The sequence below is a fragment of the Salvelinus sp. IW2-2015 genome, linkage group LG30 (assembly GCF_002910315.2).
Source record: "Salvelinus sp. IW2-2015 linkage group LG30, ASM291031v2, whole genome shotgun sequence".
Lineage (NCBI taxonomy): Eukaryota > Metazoa > Chordata > Actinopteri > Salmoniformes > Salmonidae > Salvelinus > Salvelinus sp. IW2-2015.
This window is the reverse complement of record NC_036869.1, coordinates 18,944,403-18,969,120: the sequence shown is the minus strand read 5'-3', so window position 1 is coordinate 18,969,120 and position 24,718 is coordinate 18,944,403. Positions and strand designations below refer to the sequence as shown.

The 24,718-nt window shown below is 42.6% G+C and overlaps 1 protein-coding gene across 1 annotated transcript; it reads right to left on the bottom strand.

Moving 5' to 3' along the window:
• Nucleotides 1-5,208: 5,208 nt before the first annotated feature.
• LOC111955034 (cell division control protein 42 homolog) lies at nt 5,209-20,859 on the bottom strand. The gene is made up of 6 exons (XM_023975068.2): nt 20,752-20,859; nt 15,184-15,288; nt 7,396-7,468; nt 6,866-6,975; nt 6,291-6,488; nt 5,209-5,950 (listed from the first exon to the last, which is right to left on the bottom strand). The coding sequence occupies exons 1-6, from the start codon at nt 20,824-20,826 to the stop codon at nt 5,861-5,863; spliced, it is 651 nt and encodes a 216-aa protein (XP_023830836.1). The 5' UTR covers nt 20,827-20,859; the 3' UTR covers nt 5,209-5,860.
• Between the last annotated feature and the right edge of the window lie 3,859 nt (nt 20,860-24,718).

The following is a 24,718-nucleotide window of genomic DNA, read 5'->3' as shown; positions in this document are numbered from 1 at the left end:
CCACTACGTTTCCCTCATGGAGACTAAAGCCAATGGTTCTTCATTTCATTGAATCACTTCATTTAATTGGAATGAGATCCATTTTAGATCACCAATCAAAATGGGACTTGAGCAATGAGCTTGACTCAAWACAAATGGCATACCCCCCCCTAGTGGCCATAAGATTTAACAAGTTAACCCTCAACTCTTCCACCCCTGAGGGGTTACTAGTGTACATGACTATTCTCTTTGTCCATCCACTTCAAATACTGGTTCCACTGGTTTCATCAACGTGTTTCAGCGCTATTAACCTCTGGGAAACTTTTATTGCGGTTGTTTCCATTTAGAATGAATGAAAAAGCATGCATTAATTGCATACAGAAAAGCCTACTGAATTTGCTACAAACCCTTATGGACTGAATCCCTCATGATGAGCAGGGTTGAGCAGCCCAGGGATAGATAAACTTACTGAAGGAAGGACATTGCGTGTTTGTTTTTCTATACATCTTATTTTTCTCGGAACTGTTTGCATTGCTTGCATTGGATTCAGAGAATGTTAAATAAATAGTATGGGACATGACATTAAGAAAACTAGGAACATCACCCATCTCTAATCATGTAGTTATATTTAGCATTTTCACTATACCATGAGATAGCGTGGATAAACACTATTTCCTCAAAAAGTGGACAGTAGTTTCTAAGCAGCTGCTTTGTTCTTTCACCACTTTTATCAACTTTGGTATTGCATCAATTCTGAACAAAAATATAAATGCAACAATTTCAATGATTTTACTGAGTTACAGTTCATATAAGAAAATCTGTCAATTTAAATAAATTCATCAGGCCGTAATCTATGGATATCACATGACTGGACAGGGGCGCTGCCATGGGTAGGCCTGGGAGGGCATAAGCCCACCCAACTTGATTGCCAAKCACACACACTGGGGAGCCAGACCCAGCCAATCAGAATGAGTTATCCCCTCACAAAAGGGCTTTATTACAGACAGAAATACTCCTTCGTTTCATCAGCTGTCTGGGTGGCTGATGAAGAAGTCAGATGTGGAGGTCCTGGGCTGGCGTGGTTACACGTTGTCTGCGGTTGACGCCGGTTGGACGTACAAGCTTTTGTCTCCAGCACAAGGTGCACCTGTGTAATGATCATTCTGTTTAATCGGCATCTTGATATGTCACATCTGTCAGGTGGATCGATTATCTTGGCAAAGGAGAAATGCTCACTAACAGGGATGCAAACAAATTTGTGCACAAAATTAGAGAGAAATAAGCTTTTTGTGCAAATGGAACATTTCTGGGATCTTTTATTTCAGCTCATGAAACCAAAACTTTGTGTTTTTACTTTTGTTCAGAATAGTTTTGATATTCCTCCCTAGACATGTTTTCAGAGAAGCCCAACCTTTTCAATAGAAGAGACTTACCGGAAAATATATACAGTGCATTCGGAAAGTATTCAGACCCCTTGCCTTTTTCCACATTGTTACGTTACAGCCTTATTATGAAATTGATTGAATCATTTTTCCCCCCTCATCAACCTACTACACACAATACCCCATAATGACAAAGCAAAAACAGGTTTGAAACATCACATTTACATAAGTGTTATGTAGCACCTTAGCAGCGATTACAGCCTCAAGTCTTCTTGGGTATGATGCTACAAGCTTGGAACACCTGTATTTGGGGAGTTTCTCCCATTATTCTCCGCAGATCCTCAAGCTCGGTCAGGTTGGATGGGGAGCATCGCTGCACAGCTATTTTCAGGTCTCTCCAGAGATGGTCGACCAGGTTCAAGTCCAGGCTCTGGCTGGGCCACTCAAGGACATTCAGAGACTTGTCCCGAAGCCACTCCTGCTTTGTCTTGGCTGTGTGCTTAAGGTCGATGTCTTGTTAGAAGGTAAACCTTCGCCCCAGTCTGAGGTCCTGAGCACTCTGAAGCAGGTTTTCATCAAGGATCTCTCTGTACTTTGCTCCGTTCATCTTTCCCTCGATTCTGACTAGTCTTCCAGTTCCTGCCACTGAAAAACATCCCCACAACATGTTGCCACCACTATGCTTCACCATAGGTATGGTGCCAGGTTTCCTCCAGACGTGATGCTTGGCATTCAGGCCAAAGAGTTCAATCTTGGTTTCATCTGACCAGARAATTTTGTTTCTCATGGTCTGAAAGTCTTTAGGTGGCTYTTGGCAAACTCCAAGTGGGTTGTCATGTGCCTTTTACTGAGGAGTTGCTTCCGTCTGGCCACTCTATCATAAAGGCCTGAATGGCGGAGTGCTGCAGAGATGGTTGTCCTTCTGGAAGGTTCTCCCATCTCCACAGAAGAACTTTGGAGCTATGTCAGTGTGACCATCAAGTTCTTGGTCAGCTCCCTTCTCCCCCTATTGCTCAGTTTGGCCGGGCAGCCAGCTCTAAGAAGTCTTGGTGGTTCCAAACTTCTTCCATTTAAGAATGATGGAGGTCACTGTCTTCTTTTGGACCTTCAATGCTGCAGAAACTTTTTGGTACCCTTCCCCATTTCTGCGCCTCGACACAATCCTGTCTCGGAGCTCTACGGACAATTCCTTTGACCTCATGGCTTGGTTTTTGCTCTGACATGCACTGCCAACTGTGGGACCTTATATAGACAGGTGTGTGCCTTTCCAAATCATGTCCAATCATTTGAATTTACCACAGTTGGACTCCAGTCAAGTTGTAGAAACATCTCAAGGATGATCAATGGAAACAGGATGCACCTGAGCTCAATTTCGAGTCTCATAGCAAAGGGTCTGAATACTTATGTGAATAAGGAATCTGTTTTTAATACATTTGAAAAAATGTCTAAACCTGTTTTCACTGTCATTATGGGGTGTAGATTGATGAGGACATTTTTTCTATTTAATCCATTTTAGAATAAGGCTCCTTGTGAAGTTTTATAGCTGTCATACACACACAGTACCAGTCAAAAGCTACACCTACTCATTCAAGGGTTTTTCATTATTTTTACTATTTTCTACATTGTAGAATAGTAGTGAAGATATCACAACTATGACATAACACATATGGAGTCATGTCGTACCCAAAACAGTGTTAAACAAATTGAGATTCTTCAAAGTTGTCACCCTTTGCCTTGATGACAGCTTTGCACACTCTTGGCATTCTCTCAACCAGCTTCATGAGGTAGTCACCTGGAATGCATTTCAATTAACACGCATGCCTTGTTAAATTAATTTGTGAAATTTCTTTCCATCTTAATAAGTTTGAGCCAATCAGTTGTGACAAGGTAGGGTTGGTATACAGAAGATGGTCATTTACCAAAAAGGGCAAAGTCCATATTATGGCAAGATCAGCTCAAATAAGCAAAGAGAAACGACAGTTCATCATTACTTTAAGACATGAAGGTTAGTCAATGCGGAACATTTCAAGAACTTTTAAAGTTAAGTGAAGTTGCAAAAACCGCAAAGCACTATGATGAAACTGGCTCTCATGAGGACTGCCACAGGAAAGGGAAGMCCCACAGTTACCTCTGCTGCAGAGGATACATTCATTAGAGTTAACTGCACCTCAGATTACCGCCCAAATAAATGCTTCACAGAGTTCAAGTAACAGACACATCTCAACATCAACTGTTCAGAGACTATGAATCAGGCCTTCATGGTCGAATTGCTGCAAAGAAACCACTACTAAAGCACACCAATAAGAAGAGACTTGCTTGGGCCAAGAAACACGAGTAATGGACATTAGACTGGAGGAAATCTGTCCTTTGGTCTGATGAGTCCAATTTGGTTCCAACCACCATGTCTTTGTGAGACACAGAGTAGGTGAAGGGATGATCTCTGCATGTGTGGTTCCCACCGTGAAGCATGGAGGTGTGATGGTGTGGGGGTGCTTTGCTGGTGTCTGATTTATTTGGAATTCAAGGCACACTAAACCAGCATGGCTACCACAGCATTCTGCAGCGATACGCCATCCCATCTGGTTTGCGCTTTAATTATTAGTATTATTTCTTTTTTTAAATGTAACCTTTATTTAACAAGGCAAGTCAGTTAAGAACAAATTSTTATTTAGAATGGCGGCCTACACCGGCCAAACCCGGACGACGCTGGGCCAATTGTGCGCCGCCATATGGGACTCCCAATCACGGACGGTTGTGATACAGCCTGGATTTGAACCAGGGTATCTATAGTGATGCCTCTAGCACTGAGATGCAGTGTCTTAGAACGCAGCGCCATTCGGGAGCACTTAGTGGGACTATCATTTGTTTTTCAACAGAACAATGACCCAACACACCTCCAGGCTGTGTAAGGACTATTTGACCAAGAAGGAGAGYGATGGAGTGCTGCATCAGATGACTTGGCCTCTACAATCACCTGACCTCAACCCAATTGAGATGGTTTGGGATGAGTTGGACCGCAGAGTGAAGGAAAAGCAGCCAGCATTTGTGGGAACACCTTCAAGACAGTTGGAAAAGCATTCCAGGTGAAGCTGGTTGAGAGAATGCCAAGCGTGTGTAAAGCTGTCATCAAGGCAAAGGGTGTCTACTTTGAAGAATCTGAAATATATTTTGATTTGTTTAACTCTTTTTTGGATACTACATGATTCCATGTGTTATTTCATAGTTTTGATGTCTTCACWATTATTCTACAATGTAGAAAATTGTAAAATAAAGAAAAACCCTTGAATGAGTAGGTATAACTTTTGACTGCTACTATATATATATACATACACACACACACACACACACACACACAAATATAATATACATAAAAATAATAGTATAGTATGCTTTACCTTCACTCTGCCTAGTTAAATAAAGGTTAAATAAAAATAAAATGGGGAAATTGACTAGATATATAGAGTTTAATTTCAAGTATTTTTATTTATTTCAAACAACCAGATGAGGATGCTTCAAAAGAGCTATTATTGTTACTCATAACCATTATTGCTTTTTGCTGTTATTACTACTGACATCACATCCAGCTACGTAGTCATTAGAGGCATATTATGATTGTTATGTCAAATGAAACCAGTGACACTCAACACATTGGCACACAACCATCAAATTAATAATAAAAATATATATAAAAAAACAACAAGAGTCCAAACCACTAACCACTAGGGGTACCCCAGAAATAAAGAGCCAAAAAATATATAATACTCTTATTACCATCAATAATACACCATCATCTCTAAAACAATAAATGGCAACAAAAAAGCAAGTGGGAATTCAGTTCCTGTTATTGCCTTTAGGGAGCAGTGAAAACCAAGAGGAAGTAAGAAGCGCTTGTAGTTCCCATTGGAGCGGTGACGACAGATAGCGAGTGAAGCAGAATAGTTAATGTTTGAAGACGCAGGATTTTCAAAACTATGGCGGGCAGTTTGAAAGAGAGAAGCCGTTTTGGGTTGAAGGGAGTAAAGCAGGTGTGTGTGAACGTCAAGATTGCGCGCCTTTAGCAAATTTTTCCAGTCAGTTTTTAGTATCATCAAACACAAAATAAACTCCACACAGTCTACCTCTTTTTGTCAAACCCATTTCATTTGTCCTGTAACTATAAGGCAATAGAGGTTTCAAAACCTTGTCTCTTCCCTATATTGCTCWGTCGGTCTCCTTTTAAGAAGGACTATACTGGTTAGGAAGAGAATTGATCAGCTTGTTACATTCTATTACACATTGTGATTTATTTCTGTCTGTTTGTTACCCATCCACCCAACATCGCCCCTCCCCACCTCTATCGCTGAAGGCACTGTTAAACGAATGTCTCACTTGTCCTCTCTTGCTCCCTCCCTCTACACCCCTCCCAGCGTTACACCCCTCCCTGTCTGTTCCTGTGTCCGCCTGTCTGTCTTTTAAATTCGGTCTTTCCCCTGGCTCTTTGGCCCCATTTAAAAAATGTTTTATAAGAGTGCACAGCGTTTCTTGGGCTTGGTCTCTGGCGGCTCCAGCGCCGCCAGGATGGCCTCATCAAACACGTTCTTCAGACCTCGCTGAGAGAGAGAGAGAGAGAGAGAGAGAGAGAGAGAGAGAGAGAGAGATAAAAAAAAGAGGAATAAGTAAGTAAATTTACTTATTGACCCACTAGCCTAGTTTCACAATGGCCACAGTTGCACAAGATGGCACTTTGAAATGCTGTCAACAGTAGCCATCATCCGGTAGTAGTTTGAAGTGAGTAAGTATGGCATCTATCAACACAAAGGAGAACAGAGTGAGAGGAAGTTACTTTTCAGAAACCACACAAGCCACTCACACCCACCATTTCCTGTTTCCCTGAATCAGGGCCAGACTTAGGAGATAGAGATTGTGTCTCTCACACACACAGACACGCACCTGGGTGAGGGCGGAGCACTCCACATATTTGACGGCCCGGAGGTCCCGGGCCAGCTTGTCTCCGCTCTCGGGGGCCAGGGGCCGCTGCTTGTTCTTAGCCAGCTTCTCCACTGTGTTGCTGTCGTCCCTCAGGTCCATCTGGGTGCCCACCAGCAGGAAGGGTGTACGCGGACAATGGTGGGAGATCTCTGGGACCCACTGTGGGAGAGGAAGGGGGGGGCATATTAGGTTCTGATCCCGCAGTATATTATGTCCATAGAGTATGGGAGGGTTTCATGTTGTAAATCATTTTATGCAGGTGTGAGTAATGGAGAGAAAGAGGGAGGGGAGAGAAAGAACACTAACCCCAACTCACAAAACACCCAAACCAAAGAAGAACATAATGCTATGTTTATAGAGAAACACAGGTGTAAAGACATGGGCTAGAAAACACTAGTCCCACGTGTGTGTGTGTGTGTGTGTGTGTGTGTGTGTGTGTGTGTGTATGTGTGTGTGTGTGTATCTGGGGGTGTTGTGAAAGGCAGATGACTCAAACGTTCTAACCAATGGACACTAAAGTTATATTCCACACACACCTTCTCGCGGACGTTCTCAAAGGAGGAGGGCGATACGACAGAGAAACACACAAGGAAGACGTCTGTCTGGGGGTAGCTGAGTGGTCGCAGTCTGTCATAGTCCTCCTGACCTGGGGAGGGCGACAGAGAGAGACAGCAAACATTTGAGGAGTTTACATCAAGGCTACCTTTCATATGCAAGAACAAGCCTAAATAAAGACAACTACACAACGGACTACATTATCTAGCGAATAATTGAGCTCAGTGGACTAACACACCAGTAGACTAACTCACAAACACAAAAACACATTTAGACACCATGGTAAATCCTATCACTACATAGGCTAGTGCACAAGGTGAGTTACCCATGCAAYGTTCAAACGCTTAGATGGCTGGAGAGAAACACAATCCATAATCCCAATGTAAGCACCATGTGAAAGTAATACAGGCAGACCATGGTGAGTGAGTGAGAAGAAGGTATTGCAAGTCGATGCTCAAGACACTGTAGTTAATAAGAGCTCATGTAGCGGGGAGCGGCCATTTTGTTTTACCTGCTGTATCGAACAGCCCCAGAGTGTAGGGCTCCCCTCCGATCATCACGGTCACCGCATAGTTATCAAACACCTGAGAAAGAGGCAGATAGGAGAGAAATATAATAAATCATTAGGGATTTCAATGTAAAATGTTGAGTTTTGATTGATTTTATTTGACAGTTACTTACTTATTTGACAGTTACATAAGAATGAGTGTGAGTTTTTGTCACAACCCGGCACATGGGAAGTAACAAAGAGCTCTTATAGATCCAGGGCACAAATAACAATAATCAATCATTTTGCTCTTTATTTAGCCATTTTACATATAAAACCTTATTTGTTCGTCAAAAATTGTGAATAACTCACCACAGGTTAATGAGAAGGGTGTGCTTGAAAGGATGCACATAACTCTGCAATGTTGGGTTGTAATGGAGAGAGTCTCAGTCTTAAATCATTTCCCACATACAGTCTGTGCCTGTATTTAGTTTTCGTGCTAGTGAGGGCCGAGAATCCATTCTCACATAGGTACGTGGTTGCAAAGGGCATCAGTGTTTTAACAGCGCGATTTKCCAAGGCAAGAAACTCTGAGCGCAGCCCTATCCAGAAATCTGGCAGTGGCTTCTGATTAAATAAAATTTTCACAGAACCGCTTGTTGCAACTTAGATGAGGCKCTCTTGTTCAGATATCGGTAAGTGGACTGGAGGCAGGGCATGTAAGGGATAACGAATCCAATTGTTTGTGTTGTCCATTTCGGGAAAGTACCTGTGTAATTGTGCACCCAGCTTACTCAGGAGCTTCGCTATATCACATTTGACATTGTCCGTAAGCTTGAGTTCATTTGCACACAAAAAATTATACAATGATGGAAAGACCTGTGTATTGTCCTTGTTAATGCAGACAGAAAAGAGCKCCAACTTCTTAATCATAGCCTCAGTTTTGTCCCACACATTGAATATAGTTGAGGAGAGTCCCTGTAATTGTAGAATCAGATCATTCAGGCGAGAAAAAACACCACCCAGATAGGCCAGTCGTGTGAGAAACTCGTCATCTTGCAAGCGGTCAGACAAGTGAGAATTATGCTCAGTAAAGAACATTTTAAGCTCATCTCTCAATTCAAAAAAACGTGTCAATACTATGATAACCAGCACACTTCTGTATGTTGTAAAAGCGTTACATGGTCGCTGCCCACATCATTGTATAATGCAGAAAACACATGAGAGTTCAGGGGCCTTGCTTTAACAAAGATAACCATTTTCAAAGTGATGTCCAAAACATCTTTCAAGCTGTCAGGCATTCCCTTGGCAGCAAGAGCCTCTCGGTGGATGCTGCAGTGTACCCAAGTGGCWTCGGGAGCAACTGCTTGCACGCGTGTTACCACTCCACTATGTCTCCCTGTCATGGCTTTTGCGCCATCAGTACAGATACCAACACATCTTGACCACCAAAGTCCATTTGATGTCACAAAGCTGTCCAGTACTTTAAAAAATATCCTGTCATGATATCCTGGTTTCCACTGGTTTTCAGAAGACGTTGTCTTCCTTAATTGACCCCCCATAAGAGTAACGGACATATACCAGGAGCTGTGCCAGGCCCGCCACGTCTGTTGACTCATCCAGCTGTAACGCATATAATTCACTGGCTTGTATGCGAAGCAGTAATTGTTTCAAAACATCTCCTGCCATGTCACTGATGTGTCGTGAAACAGTGTTGTTTGATGGAGGCATTGTCTGTTTAGTTTTTTTGGCCTTTTCCTCCAGCCATATCCACGGCATCAGGAAGAATTAAGTCCTCCACAATAGTATGGGGCTTGCCTGTGCTAGTCACTCGGTAGCTCACCATATAAGACGCTTCTAGCCCCTTCTTATTAATGGTATCTGTTGCTTTTATACATGTCTTACTACCCGAAAGTAGTCTTTATTCTCGCTCAAAAAACTCCTGCGGCTTATTTTTCAAATTGTCATGTTTCATTTCTAAATGTCTGCGCAAGAGTAACAGTTAATGTGATTGGATGTTAATTATTTGACTAGGCTACCTGTATTTGACATTGTGTTGCTATTTCGCTGAACACTAGATGGTTTAATTTTATTTTTGGCAGTGAAACGAGGCTACTCAGACGAGAAATAAACCTCACCCAAATGTATAGCCCTGTTGGAAAATATAAATGTACTGTTTGAAAATGTGTTTATTTTTTTTATATACAAAAATTATATATATTTTTWAAATGTTTATCACATTTTTACTTGGTGCACCCCCGACAGTATTGCGCATACCATATGACTGATATTTTGATGTGCAACCTGGCAAAATTGGATCCAGAATGATCAGATTTATTGTGGGCTATTCAGAGAAATATGATATTGTTGCTAGATAGATTAATCAATTAGCCTACATGGCTATCAGTAAATGTAGGCTAATGTCCTACAAAAACTTCCCAGCGCTAGGCTAGCCTATTCATTGCAAATTTCACACTCCGCGGGCAAATCAAAACGAACTATAGACTATAGTCATGGACCCAATATTAAGAGGTGAGAAATACATGATCTACTCTCAGATATCTGAGACTCTCCTCTACAGAACTAGAAAAACAGTCGTTGCTTTGAAAACGGTCTTTTCCCCGCAATAGCATTTTCTTTATAGCAACTTTCATATGCTTGTGCTTCTCAGAAGGCATCGCTCTCTCCTCCGTGCACACAGTGGGGAGAGGGAATAAGAGTCAGCACCCGACAGTGAAACAGGGAAAGGCAGATACTTTCATAGCAGGAATCAAAATAATGCATAGGCTATTACTGTTGGCCAAATAATGGTTTTAGAACAATTGAAATGAACTGGACTCTTTTGGAGTCTTTCCACAGAGCGAGTTTACAGTTGGCCTACATCATACCTGGTACACGTATGGATACAGGAATATAGGTCGTGCTGTGGTTCAGTTTCATAACCTAGGCCGATATCCCACCATATTGAACACATGGAAATCCCTATATTTTTTTGTTCCCTCCACAGAACGGTCTATGACACAGAGTGGTAGTTGGTCAAAGGGATCCATGTTGTCAACTAAGCCTTGATTTAAAACATAGGTGCGCGTGGAAGACGTACAAGTAGCTACGTATTGTGTAGGGACACTACATAGACGTGTGGCGCCCCGCCATTCATAACTTTACACAAGTTCTTGTGTTGTGTACGCAGGGCATCGTTTAGGTCGGAGACCGAATGTTTCACAGTGTCCTTGTTCCTCTTTAAAGGTGCCTCCCACTAAAGGCAATGAAACAACCGACTGTTCAGTAAGAATGAGAAACAGTCTGACTCAGCTCATTTATATGTGCTGAAGAAACCACTATGCCTTGTCCCAAATGCTGCTGAATGGCATCGCCATTTCTCATGTTTCGTTTCCGTCGCACAATGCTGCGTGACTCCCATAGGGCAGGTTCATGGGCAGTATAATTTCCAAGCTTATCTTTAGGTCAGCAAACTTAAGGACAATTCTAATCCTGTGCTCCAAACACACTCTCTTTAGCCCAACCAGTGTTTCTCCGACCATTACTACCATTGGGGCTCCCGAGTGGCGCRGCGTTCTAAGGCACTGCATCTCAGTGCTAGAGTCGTCCCTACAGACACCCTGGTTTGAATCCAGGCTGTATCACAACCGGCTGTAATTGGGCGGCGCACAATTGGACCGGCGTCGTCCGGGTTKGGCCGGTGTAGGCAGTCATTGTAAATAAAAATGTTCTAAACTGACTTGCCTAGTTAAATAAAAAAAATAAAAAATTACTTAGGTGGGGTGCGAACAAGTGACTGAAAATGGTGTATCCAGTTCTTGACGTTGCTTTGGAAAATGTTGATTCGTGTTAAACACTAGGTATTCTATTTCAAAAGGAGTCTTATCGCTGTCACCTGGAAATGAGTAACAGTGTTAACTTCTATTACTTTAGTGGACATGTTTGTCTTTGTAATGTGGAACATGAGGGACGTTCCTTCAATTTGGGTGTGAGATTCCGGACAACATTCCAGCCTTGTGCAGTCACCAAACCACCMATTTACCTTCTTCCCTGGCTGTCCACTACCTGTTTAATCTCAGGCCTCATCCTAGTCCATTCTTACACTTTAGTTTGAGTCGACTGCATTTTTTTTTTGTTAGGGATCTCACCGGGCGACAAGGAGAGGAAGCCATTTCAGACTATTGAGATRCTYGCTAGAGWTGGGGTGCATCTCAATGGTCTRAAATGTCTTCCTCTCCTTGTCGCCTTTCCTTTAACTGCACTGAATATTATAGAATACTAGTGTTGCATGGTACTTTTTCAATACTAGAACATGAAAAAAAGTTTGGTACTAGAAGGTGTTACTTTCGGTCCTTCTATCAATATCAAATGTGTCTCTCTGCTAGCTCTAGCCGGTCCTGAGAAACCACTGTACTCACTGAGTCTGGGTTGTATCATGTTAGCTCCCCACTCATGCTGCACAGAAGTTAACACACTTGAATAATGCAACACGGCATGTAGAAATGTTGCAACTGTTAATTACTGTTCGCGAAACAATGTCCATTACAGGCTAGAACACTTTACAATGCAAGAAGCTACCGATAGCTTCCAGCTTTGTAGGCTAACTTTCCTTGCTAGTTTATCAATTCACAACCCTAGCATTTTGTTTGTTATAATACGCAAACCATAAAGCAAAATATGCTGATTTCAAAGCTTATTGTCACCATTCACCAAAAACCATACAATCATTGCCAACACTGCTGATCACCGTCTGAATATGAAAGAACTGGAGAGGTGATAGCAATTTCCCAGGAGGTAGTCTGCCTAKCATAGGCCTATTTCTTTCATCGCTCATACGCGTTTACACATCAGTGCAGAAAGATGAAAGCGAGGAGACGAGGTAGACACTTTCAACTATTAAGATGCAACCATGCACTTCAGTCTTGTACACACCGTTGGTCAGCTAATCTGTTCTCTGATCCAGAGGGAGAACAGTCTGCCTCTATTGGGTTGAGAAACCATGGGAGGCAGGGCTTCTTAGGGCACTTCAAGTTCAGACATAAAAAGAGTGAGGCGTTGGGGCACGTAGCGGAAAGGCGAGGCCCGGCAGACCGAACACAAAGTCAAAAACACATCTCTGACCGTCATGACAATAATGTGTTTGGACAGAGCTAGGCCTAATAGCACAGAGAATGGTGGGTAAAAAAAAAAAAAAAACCTGCCTCTACAATTGTGACTGTACACACTACACCAATATTCAGATGTTTCAACTCCCAAATGCAGTAGTACAAGGACTGTATTCACCAATTAATGAAATGTTATAAGAATGCACTACATACATCTAATATAAGAATACACTAGGCTGTTGTAGGTTCTCAGCCTACTTCTGTACATGTATGACCTGTAAGAGTATTTCAATACCCACCAAATCAACCAGTAGCATTGTTTCTGAGGATTTTGAGAGTAATCTGCTTAGAATCAAAAATCTTAAATTGCCACGTGATTCTTATGAGAAGAGTGCACTGTTGAACTGCACAGACAGACAGAGAAACGTCATGGAGAAAGTTGGGTCTGTTTTTAATGGGCCAACAACATGAACACACCCAGTTGGGCCTGACTGGGCAGAGGACAGAGAGGGCTGAGTCGACACACTCTCTCTGTCAGTCTCTGGTACAGCACTGTGCTGATTACTGCCAGAGAGAGAGACGGGACTGATAGAAACAGCTACTCATCACACACCATCTGCAGCACCCCAKTGCTGTGCTGAGTTCCAATGCTACCTCAGGGATGTGCAACTGGATAACCCCCCCCCCCCCCAGGGGGAACTCAGTCAGGGTCTCAACTTGGTAGAATACACAAGGTGCCATTTCTAAATGTGGTAGCGCATCAGCAGTTTTTCTCCTGTTATGTCAGTTAATTAGCCTATGTCAGCTAAACATTTTTAGATTGCTAAGTTAGCTGGCAGTTAAACTACCTAAACGTGTTAGCATCCATTTATCTCAYCCACTTATATGTAGATGATACAGTTTTATACTCCCCTGGATTGGCCAATCCCTGGATCTTGTGTTAAACGCTATACAACAAAGCTTTCTTAGTGTCCAACAAGCTTTCTCTGCCCTTAACCTTGTTCTGAACACCTCCAAAACAAAGGTCATGTGGTTTGGAAAGAAGAAAGCCCCTCTCCCCCCAGGTGTGATTACTACCTCTGAGGGGTTCGAGCTTGAGGTAGTCACCTCATACAAGTACTTGGGAGTATGGCTAGACGTTACACTGTCCTTATCTCAGCACATATCAAAGCTGCAGGCTAAGGTTAAATCTAGACTTGGTTTCCTCTATCGTAATCGCTCCTCTTTCACCCCAGCTGCCAAACTAACCCTGATTCAGAAGACCCTCCTACCCATGCTAGATTACGGAGATGTAATAAATAGATCGGCAGGTAAGGGTGCTCTCGAGCGGCTAGATGTTCTTTACCATTTGGCCATCAGATTTGCCACCAATGCTCCTTATAGGACACATCACTGCACTCTATACTCCTCTGTATACCTGTCACAAGACCCACTGGTTGATGCTTATTTATAAAATTCTTAGGCCTCACTCCCCCCTATCTGATATCTACTGCAGCACTTATCCTCCACATACAACACCCGTTCTGCCAGTCACATTCTGTTAAAGGTCCCCAAAGCACACACATCCCTGGATCACTACTCTTTTCAGTTCGCTGCAGCTAGCGACTGGAACGAGCTTTCTCCATCTCTTCATTCAAAGACTCATTCATGGACACTCTTACTGACAGTCGTGGCTGCTTTGCGTGATGTATTGTTGTCTCTACCTTCTTGCCCTTTGTGCTGTTGTCTGTGCGCAATAATATTTGTACCATGTGTTGTGCTGCTACCATGTTGTGTTGCTACCATGCTGTGTTGTCATGTGTTGCTGCCATGCTGTTGTTGTCGTCTTAGGTCTCTCTTTATGTAGTGTTGTGTTGTCTCTTGTCGTGATGTGTGTTTTGTCCTATAATTTAATTTATGATTATTTTTAAACCCAGCCCCCAGGAGGCCTTTTGCCTTTTGGTAGGCCGTCATTGTAAATAAGAATTTGTGCTTAACAGACTAGCCTAGTTAAAAAAAGGTTAAATAAAAAGCATGGTCGTATTACCGTCCGGTGGGGGCATTGATTTTGTTAGTCAGTTTCACTCAGATATATTAAAAACGGCAAACATTCCTCTCCACCCTAAGACAAATTAGCTATAAAATGTTATGGCTGTGTGTACGCAGACCCGTGATCAAATGCGGTCCCTCATGATGAGTTCACATTTTTGTGGCCCCCACCCCCATCAAAGTTGCCCATCCCTGGTCTACCAACTGTATTGATTTATTTCAGTTGGACTGAGTTGTCTGTTTTCATCCCTATTTGTCAAATAGTATGAAACGGTGTGTAGCCTGACTCATGCTTTTTGGTCCATAACCACTTCCAAGCGAGTCTGGCTCTTCCTCAAGGGGTTCCTCTTTTCAGTTCGAAAACAAACACCTTCTCTCAAAACCCATTCTATATTTGAGATTCTACACGAGCCAATGATTGGTAACTCCAGCCATAAAGAATTACAGATGGTGTGTGGAGGCTTTTGCTCATGCCCAGCACTAAACACACCTAATTCATCCAATGGTTGTTTCAAATGGATGAGTTGAATCAGAGATGTGATAGAAATGGTCTGGAACAAAGGGCACAAAGTACGGCGGCTCCTGTTGCATACCCCCTAGCCTAGACACTTGACAAACCCGGACACTCCGCCAAGTCCCGTCCCAGACCATTCTCGAACAGCACTCCAGTGCCACTCACCGTGGGGACGTATTCCGACGGGAACTTGTTGGTGGTGTAGGAGATCAACAGGCAAGTCTTTCCCACCGCACCGTCACCCACCACCACACACTTTATGGTCTGCATCTGGAGGGAAGGAGGGAGACAGACAGACAGAAACACGGTTGAATACGCTGACGCTAGTGAATCTGCAATCTTTTGGCAGCTGTTGTCATAACTTAGACACCTCTTGTCGATCCTCATCGGTTTATCACACTAGGGATGAAAGATATTAAGAGGGAGAGATTTTTTTTTTTAAACACATCACGAGAGGGTAGGCACGAGAGTGAGAGCAGACACCACCCTTGTATGACTCCTTGGCCACAGCTCCGACAGTGTGTATGTGAATAACAAGTGATAAGAATGCCACACATCTTAATAGCTCAAGTGCACACAATAGGAGGTCAGACAGTCCAAACACGGGTGGCTGGGTAATACACTGTTCACAGCACAAGGCCCCGTGAACAGTATGTTGCTCAGCAATACACATTCCTGCTCATTTGGTAAATTTAAAAAAAGGACAATAGCAATGACAGGAAGAGGCTAAGCGAGAGGCTCCACTCCCGTCAAAATCTGTCCACGCGAGATACAGCGATAAGCAGACAAAGTGGAGACTTTTTGTTTGGAGGTCTGTAGCTAGGTTTCCATCCAATTGACGACAGATGTGTGAATATCCAAGTACCGTAAATAACATTTTAAAAAGCGCATTTTCCCACCAGGGATGTGTTTCCATCAAGTTGACCTGTTACGGATAAAAGGCTGTGCGTGATGACGTAGTGCACATAAAAATTACTTTTGCAGTTAAATTCCCATGTACCTGAATAAACAAAATACAAGTTAAATGGGTTTCYATCTTATTTTCAACTCTGCTGATGGTTTTGTCACAACAAATGTTGCAATATATAGCAAATGTGCCCACYCTGGTCTTGGCACATGCGCGTTAGCCAACAACTCGCAGCTACAGTAAAAGTAGGCTACCTACACGATAAGAACTTCCAACACCATTTCTCGCATTACTAATTWAAAAAACACAAAAAAGATCCCACCTTGTCTAGTGTATTTTATCGACATTTGAAAAGATTTCCCGACAAATTTGCTGTTTCCATCACGCATTTTTTATTCAACATGTACTTTACTTGCATAAAAARGTTGGATGGAAACCTGCTTTATGAGAGTGTCAGATTTGGTCAACAAAACATGTATTGCTAATTTACTAAGTGCGATTTATTTGATCTACACTAAACAAAAATATGAACACAACATGCAATACTTTCAAAGATTTTACTGAGTTAAAGTTCATATAAGGAAATCAGTCAATTGAAATACCACCCAAGAGCATACCACCCTGCACCCTACTGCTGACTTGTCTCTGAAGTTAAGCAGGGTTGGTCCTGGATGGGAGACCAGATGCTGCTGGAAGTGGTGTTTGAGGGCCAGTAGGAGGCACTATTTTCTCTGGTCTAAAAAAATATCCCAAAGCCCCAGGGAAGTGATTGGGGACATTGCTGTCTTTCAGATGGGATGTTAAACAGGTGTCCTGACTCCCTGTAGTCCCATGGCACTTCTTGTAACTGTAGGGGTGTTAATCCTGGTGTTGTGGCCAAATTACCAATCTAGTCCTCATACCATCATGGCCACCTAATTATCCCCTGTTTACAATTAGCTCATTCATCCCCCCTCCTCTCCCCAGGKCATTGCTGAGTGTGTTCTCTACTTAACTTACAAAAAACGAATTTATTAGGCCCTAATCTATGGATTTCACATGACTGGAAATACAGATATGAATCTGATGAGCACAGATACCTTACAATGAAAAAAAAAAAGGTAGGGGCATGGATCAGAAAACCAATCAGTATCTGGTGTGACCTGCATTTGCCTCACACAGCACGACATCTCCGTTGCATAGAGTTGATCAGGCTGTTGATTGTGGAATGYTGTCCCACTAGTCTTCAATGGCTGTGCCACATTGCGGGAACTGGAACAAGCTGTTGTACACGTCAATCCAGAGCATCCCTAACATGCTCAACGGGTGACATGTCTGGTGAGTATRCAGGCCATGAAAGAACTGGGAAATGTTCAGCTTCCAGGAATTGCATACAGAACCTTGTGACATGGGGCAGTGCATTATCATGCTGAAACATGAGGTGATGGTGACAGATGAAYAGGCCTCAGGATCTTGTCACGGTAGCTCTGCGCATTTAAATCGCCATCGATAAAATGCAATTGTGTTCGTTTTCCGTAGCTTATGCCTGCCCATACCATAACCCCACCGCCACCTTGGGGCACTCTGTTCACAACGTTGACATCAGCAAACTGCTCACCCACACAACGCAATCTGCCTGGTTACAGTTGAAACCGGAATTCATCTGTGAAGAGCACACTTCTCCAACGTGCCAGTGGCCATCGAAGGTGAGCATTTGCTACGCTGAACTGCAGTCAGGTCAAAACCCTGTTGAGGAAGATGAGCACGCAGATGGGCTTCCCTGAGACAGTTTCTGACAGTTGGTGCAGAAATTATTCAGTTATGCAAACCCACAGTTTCATCAGCTGTCTGGGTGGTTGGTCTCAGACGAACCAGCAAGTGAAGAAGCCGGATGAGGAGGCACTGGGCTGGCATGGTTACACGTAGTCTGTGGTTCTGAGGCCAGTTGTACGTACTGCCAAATTATCTAAAATTACACGAGGTGGCTTATGGTAGAGAAAGTAACATTACATTTTCTTKAAACAGCTCTGGTGGACATTCCTGCAGTCAGCATGCCAATTGCACGCTCCCTCTAAACTTGAGACATCTGTGGCATTGTGTTACAAAACTGCATATTTTAGAGTGGCCTTTTACTGTCCACAGCACAAATTGCACCTGTGTAATGATCATGCAGTTCAATCAGCTTCGAAAATGCCACACCTGTCAGGTGGATGGATTATTTTGGAAAAATGCTCACCACCAGGGATGTAAACAAATGTGTGCACAACATTTGAAAGAAATAAGCTTTTTTTGCATATGGAAAATGTCTGGAATATTTTAGTTCAACATGGGACCAACACTTTACATATTGCATTTATATTYTTGTTCAGTGTAATGGTAGTTTCGTAAGTAGTTTTTGTTGTTATGAATGTACTGAAATAAGTGGACGCCCACGCAACTTTGAGGAAAAACTTTCATTTCGGAGTTGTGTTGGATGTTTACATGCGTATCTTCCCTCTCATTGGCTAGAATGTTCCCAACTSATCTTGCCTCATCCGAGTGCCTTTCTGCCTAAATAGGGCACCGACGAGRGGTTACAGAAGTGGATTATCAATCCTCGTAACCAGTGGTGATATGAAATATTAGCGATATTACTGTGCAATTTAGGGCGTTTTTTCTCTCTCCAGAGATAGCAACAACAAAAAATCCTGGTTTCAAACAGCAACAAAACGGCAATAACCATGAGCCTTAGCGTTTCACCGCCATAGAAGCATATCCTGGACCTGTTCTAACACAACTCATCTCGTTTAACCAAAAGGTAAAATCTKGCATAATTTGGTCAGATGCTCAAACTGCCCACAAAATAACACGACCAACAATTTCAGTTTGCAATTGGGACAGTGCTATCATGAGTTCGCGCTATCATGAGTTCGCTAACAGATCAAGGTTCATTTTAGGACTGTGTATGGTGGCTTAGCTAACTAACATAAATTGGTAACGCAACACCTCGCCCAACCAACAACCGGTATGTTTCTCAATTTCCAAGGAAAGATTCAAGGGGTCACGTCATTTTTACCTGCTCTGTGATTGGACGATACAGRCCGTAGTGCTGTATGGGATGAGTAGTTTGTTTGCCCCCCCAACTCTGGTTCGCCCAGCAACGAGCAATTGTGTACAGATAGATGGCTAGTTGCGGAAGCTTCCGTACCCTGGCGTCYTTGATCAACCAAATCTAAACTATTCGGTTTCACCAAACATTTCCAGTCAACATTGGCATATCCAATATCTCGAGGAACAATACTTACGACTCACCAGGTTGAATGTGTCCTTCGCTAACAATTATGATTTTAAAACGTTTATATCCAGGGTTTTCCGCCTGTGGGCTGCCACTGTAGTACATTCTAGATCACGTATTTTTTTATATATTTTTTTAGATCACTTATACAGGCGGAAATGGGAGACCCTGGATWTAAATCTGTTTTAAAAATGCTTATTTGATAGGCAAGGCCACATCCTAAGCATTGCTACTAGAGATATTGGATGCCTCTGACTTAACTTTATTTTAGTGAAACCAAATAGTTTCGATTTGATTGATCAAGGATGCCAGGCTACGGAAGATTCCGCAACAAGCCTGTAAACAATGGCTCGTTCCGGACGAAACAAGTATGTTCAGAGTATTGTATATCACAGCTTAATGCAATTTTGTATTTTTTTTTTAATTAATGGTTCACCCCGGAAATGTGTGTACCTATTTTACGTTAGAGAACTACACGACCAGCATGTTTTTTWAAATTGTATTCTTAACATTTGTGGGTGTGTCAGTTCTGGAGACATAACCGCGGAAAGACGGGCCGCTTGGAGCCTTGTTTCGACAACGACTCCCATTGTTAGGGCAGAGACAATACCATCTAGTCATTATAGAGTATGTCTGGTTTACATCACAATTTCGTCAATGAGGGTCTTATGATTTTTTTAAATGGTTGTGGGCTGGGATAGGAGTAAGACAAAGATAAGTAATTAGCAATGCCAGTTCGAAATGCTGTTCAATAAAAACAGAACACATTCTGGCTTGCTGAGGTGCTGTGTGAGACCTGTTCCCCCAAAAAGTACAAGGCATTTTATCACACTGAATAGCGCTATCACAGTAGTATTACAGGCTAGCCAACCACTAAAAGACATTTTCCTAAGAATTGTCATTCCCTATAACATACCGGCATGAATTGTATGGACACAATTAGAACTTGCTAGCTAATTAAATTGTTAGCACTTCCCAACCTTGCTAGTTGCTACACTGTTCCTTACTAGTTAGCCAACTACTGGCTGTCACTTCCGCATACAACGCGCGAGGTAATTGCCGTAACAAGCTAAAATAAAGAAGCAAAAAAAAAACACATGGAAAGTTAACCGTACCAAATTTCAACTAGAGCTTGCCAAACCGACTAAAAATAGCGTTTTATATATTGGCTATATCTCGTTAGGCTAACGTTACCTTGCTAGCTACATTCCAGACACGGCCTGTAAAATCATTTCGGTACAATCATTTCAGTGTCATGTCATTTTTTTTCTATATATAACTAAGCAAACAAAACAAAAACGAATACAATTTCCCCAATTTTCTATGACATTCTTAGCACTTAGCTAGTTAAAAACAACAAGCTAGCTACCTAGCTAACGTTCTTAGCAGCTTGCTAGGGTTAGCTAGCTGTCAACTGCTAAAGCGGATGTTTTAAAATAAATACACTTAAGTTCTTCCAAATGTAAAACTTAATGTAAAGCGTAAATGTGTACTCTTTCTACATAACATACATTTAACGATTTATTTAATATGAATCACAGACTTAAGATTGCAAAAGCTTAACATTAGCTACCTTATCAGTCCACCACCAGGCGTTGTTAGATCTGGGGTTCGCTCGCGAGARCTCACTGTAAAGTAGGCGTGTCATACAACCCAGCCCTCAGTATTCTTGATGTCCATCCAGCTGTGGCTGAACAATGGCATGTAGTTAGTATATACTACCTTTTTATCTACCCTCCCTCTTAGTTATATAACAAAATCTAGAGCGTAAAAGAGAGACATCCTCCATGAAGACTACCTACATTGTCCTTGGCAAGTGGTGAGACCTTTGAATAGCTTTTAATAGAGCAGGCAGGTAATCTTCAGTGGAGAGGGGTTGACATTGGTAACATGGCAACACCACGTTTTTCACTAAAATAATATCAATCTGCAGTATTGCTTTACTGATCAGTGCACAGTGAGTCTGTACATGTTTAAGTTCAGAGCAAGCCTGGACCTGCCTGGTGGTGAGGCATGCCACAGGAGAGTTGAGTTAGGTGAAGTGGGTACTGAATGCTATTCTAGCAGGAGTAAGTAACACATTTTTACCAGTGGGCTACTTTGTGAGCATAGTGAATTAYGGAGAGGATAGCTTGCCTGGCTACMCAGACACCTTGTTCCTGCCAAACGCTACGCCACGCTCACAGACATTAGTTATCTCTCCACTATAGAGTACCACAGTATGAGTCATAATACCATAAAACCTAACGGTGAAACAAGGAAATGGTTCCAATCRTTTTTCCACCATTCATTTTTTCTATCGGGTTTTTAGAAACACTTAAAATAAGGTCTGTGTTCCATGTAGGCTTACCCTGGTGTGACATTTTGATAACTGTGTAAATCTCTTAAGGACAAGGTGACTTATCAATATATTCACATGTATCCCCCCCCCCCAAAAAAAAAATACAAAATGAAATGCTAATTAGCTGCTAATGTGGCTATCATAAAGAACTACAAATGCCTTGACAATCTGGACGAAACTGCCGAATCGAGGCAAAGGTACGAATCTCTGGATGAGCTATCTAATGTTAGTTAAATTTAGTAATGAATAAGTTGGCTACATTTCTTTAAATTGACAATTCTGTGWACTGTCTTGTGCAACTTTTAATTGACACAATACCTAATTAGCAAAGGTGTCAGCTAGAGATGAGGTGCAGGGAATTGTAGTCTTTCATGATGCCAATTAGCATTTTCGAATCTAAGAGTAAATAGAGACAAATATATTGATAAAAGTCACCTTGTCCGAGAGAGATTGCCTGTTGTTCAGTCGCATATCTGCCCTCTCATTGGCTAGAATGGTCCCACCTGATTTTGCMTCCTCCCGACTGCCTTCCAGTTTTGAAGACATTTCAATTCATTGTTAGAGCGGCCATCTAGTCAATTTAATGGATAATCTGTGCCTTCAATGAACATGAACACATTCGGGGCCGTCTGATTGGTCCAGAAACCAATGGGTTGGGCCACAGCCAGAACATACCTGGGTGAAGTGGTCATCACTAGTTACCACAGCCACAAAGTCATAAACCACGCCTATTTCTACAATTTCTCTTCTTAAAGGTGCAATATGCAGAAATCGCTTTTCCATTTCCTGGTTGCATAAATTGTAATAGTTCCCCAAATTTCAGTTCATGTGACAAAACAAGCAATGTGTGGAGAATCATTGTACCATCTAAACCGCTGTGAAATATATTTTCAGTAAYCAAAAATATTGTATTTTTAGCTGTTTGAAGCTGGTGTAAAATACGCAAAAACTTAAGAACTGGAAGCATAGAAATAGCGCACAAGAACAGCTCTCMCGSTTCTTAAACTTGCTTTCAATGAGAATGRCAGATCTATAACTCACATTTCTATGTTMATTTGGACAGGCCATCCAAAAAGTTACATATTGCAGCTTTRAAATGTGATTTTAAACCTTACCTTACCCCTAACCTTAACCACACTGCTAACCTTTTGCYTAACTCCAACCTTAAATTAAGACCAAAAAGCATTTTTCCCCCATGAATATTTCAGATATAGCCCATTTTGAGACTSTGGCTGTGCTATCTAGTGGAAACCGGGTAAAGCGGAGGTTTGAAAATTCGTCATTGGCTTTGATACTGTGAGTGGTTAGAGATTATTCAATATCTGATGACTTTGTTTTGTACAACACCCATTGTGCCCCTCCTCACCACAAACAACTTCAATGATGGCATTCTCCGACTAAAGGATGTAGCGAGCAGCGGAMAGAATTTAGTGTGAGTCGTCAAGCTAGAGGATAGCAGGGCTGTGGCATGAACCTCCATCTACAAGACAAGCCTGATACCTGTCCTGTACGTACCATAACATTCAGACCTTTTGATGGCAGATCACAGTATAGAATAGATCTTTATGGGCCTTCAGAGTGGCGCAGCGGTCTAAGGCACTGCATCACAGTGCTAGAGGCAGCACTACAGACCCGGGTTCGATGTGTCGCAGCCGGCTGCGACCGGGAGACCCATGAGACAGTGCAGAATTGGCCCAGCGTCGTCTGGATTAGGGGAGGGTTTGGCCAGCTGGGATGTCCTTGTCCCATCGTGCTCTAGCAACTCCTTGTGGCGGGCCGGGCGCATGCAAACTGACTTCGGTCGCCAGTTGTACGGCGTTTCCTCTGACACATTGATGCGGCTGGCTTCCGGGTTAAGCAAGCAGTGTTTCAAGAAGCAGTGCGGCTTGGCAAGGTCGTGTTTCAGAGGACCCATAGCTCTTGATCTTCGCCTCTCCCAAAGCCGTACGGGAGTTGCAGCGATGGGAAAAGACTGTAACTTCCAATTGGGGAGAAAGAAGGGTAAAAAGTACAAAAAATAATAGATCTTTATTGTCCATCATCTAAAGGGCACGACAGCAGGAAATGGCATCTGAAGTGTTAATGCTATCATTATTGAAAACAAAACAACAGCCAATAGCTCATAGACCACATCCACCATATTGCTATTGTCTACTCAATTTCCAGATCAAAATGAAGGACACAGAGACAGGAGGAGCAGGAAGCTGCTTCACCACTGATATGAAGACACAGTTCATTATAATAAGACCGTTGGGTTTTGAACTGTAGTAGCGAGGGAGAAAACAAACAAGAAGGACATAAGACATCTGGACAATGTGGCGCTAGTATAGTGTATCTGGTAAATTAAGTAGTATAGGAATTCTGCAGTCTTTCGATACACCTGCAAACTAAGCTACCCGTGCTTAGCCTACACACTGAACAGCTGTTGGCACACTCCCCTCATCATCCAGAATCCACCTATGGAAAGTAATGTGTCCACGATTCTGGAGTCTGAAACAATAGAGGATCATTAGAATCTAGTGCGTTATATCACATCAAATCAAATTTATTTATRTAGCCCTTCTTACATCAGCTGATATCTCAAAGTGCTGTACAGAAACCCAGCCTAAAACCCCAAACAGCAAGCAATGCAGGTGTAGAAGCACGGTGGCTAGGAAAAACTCCCTAGAAAGGCCAACACCTAGGAAGAAACCTAGAGAGGAACCAGGCTATGAGGGGTGGCCAGTCCTCTTCTGGCTGTGCCGGGTGGAGATTATAACAGAACATGGCCACGATGTTCAAATGTTCATAAATGACCAGCATGGTCAAATAATAATAATCACAGTAGTTGTCGAGGGTGCAGCAAGTCAGCACCTCAGGAGTAAATGTCAGTTGGCTTTTCATAGCCGACCATTGAGAGTATCTCAACCGCTCCTGCGGTCTCTAGAGAGTTGAAAACAGCAGGTCTGGGACAGGTAGCACGTCCGGTGAACAGGTCAGGGTTCCATAGCCGCAGGCAGAAGGGCATCATGCATGTGTGTGTTGTGTGTGGTGGGTGTGTGTTGTTCTGGTGTGTGCATTCCTTGTGGATGCATATGCATGCGTGTGTGTGTGTCAGGGATAGTGTAGACAGAGGAGAGTTAGAGATCTAAAATTCTATAATTAAATGGCCAAGTTTAATGGGATTATCTTTGGAAAAACAACAATGTCCTTGACACCC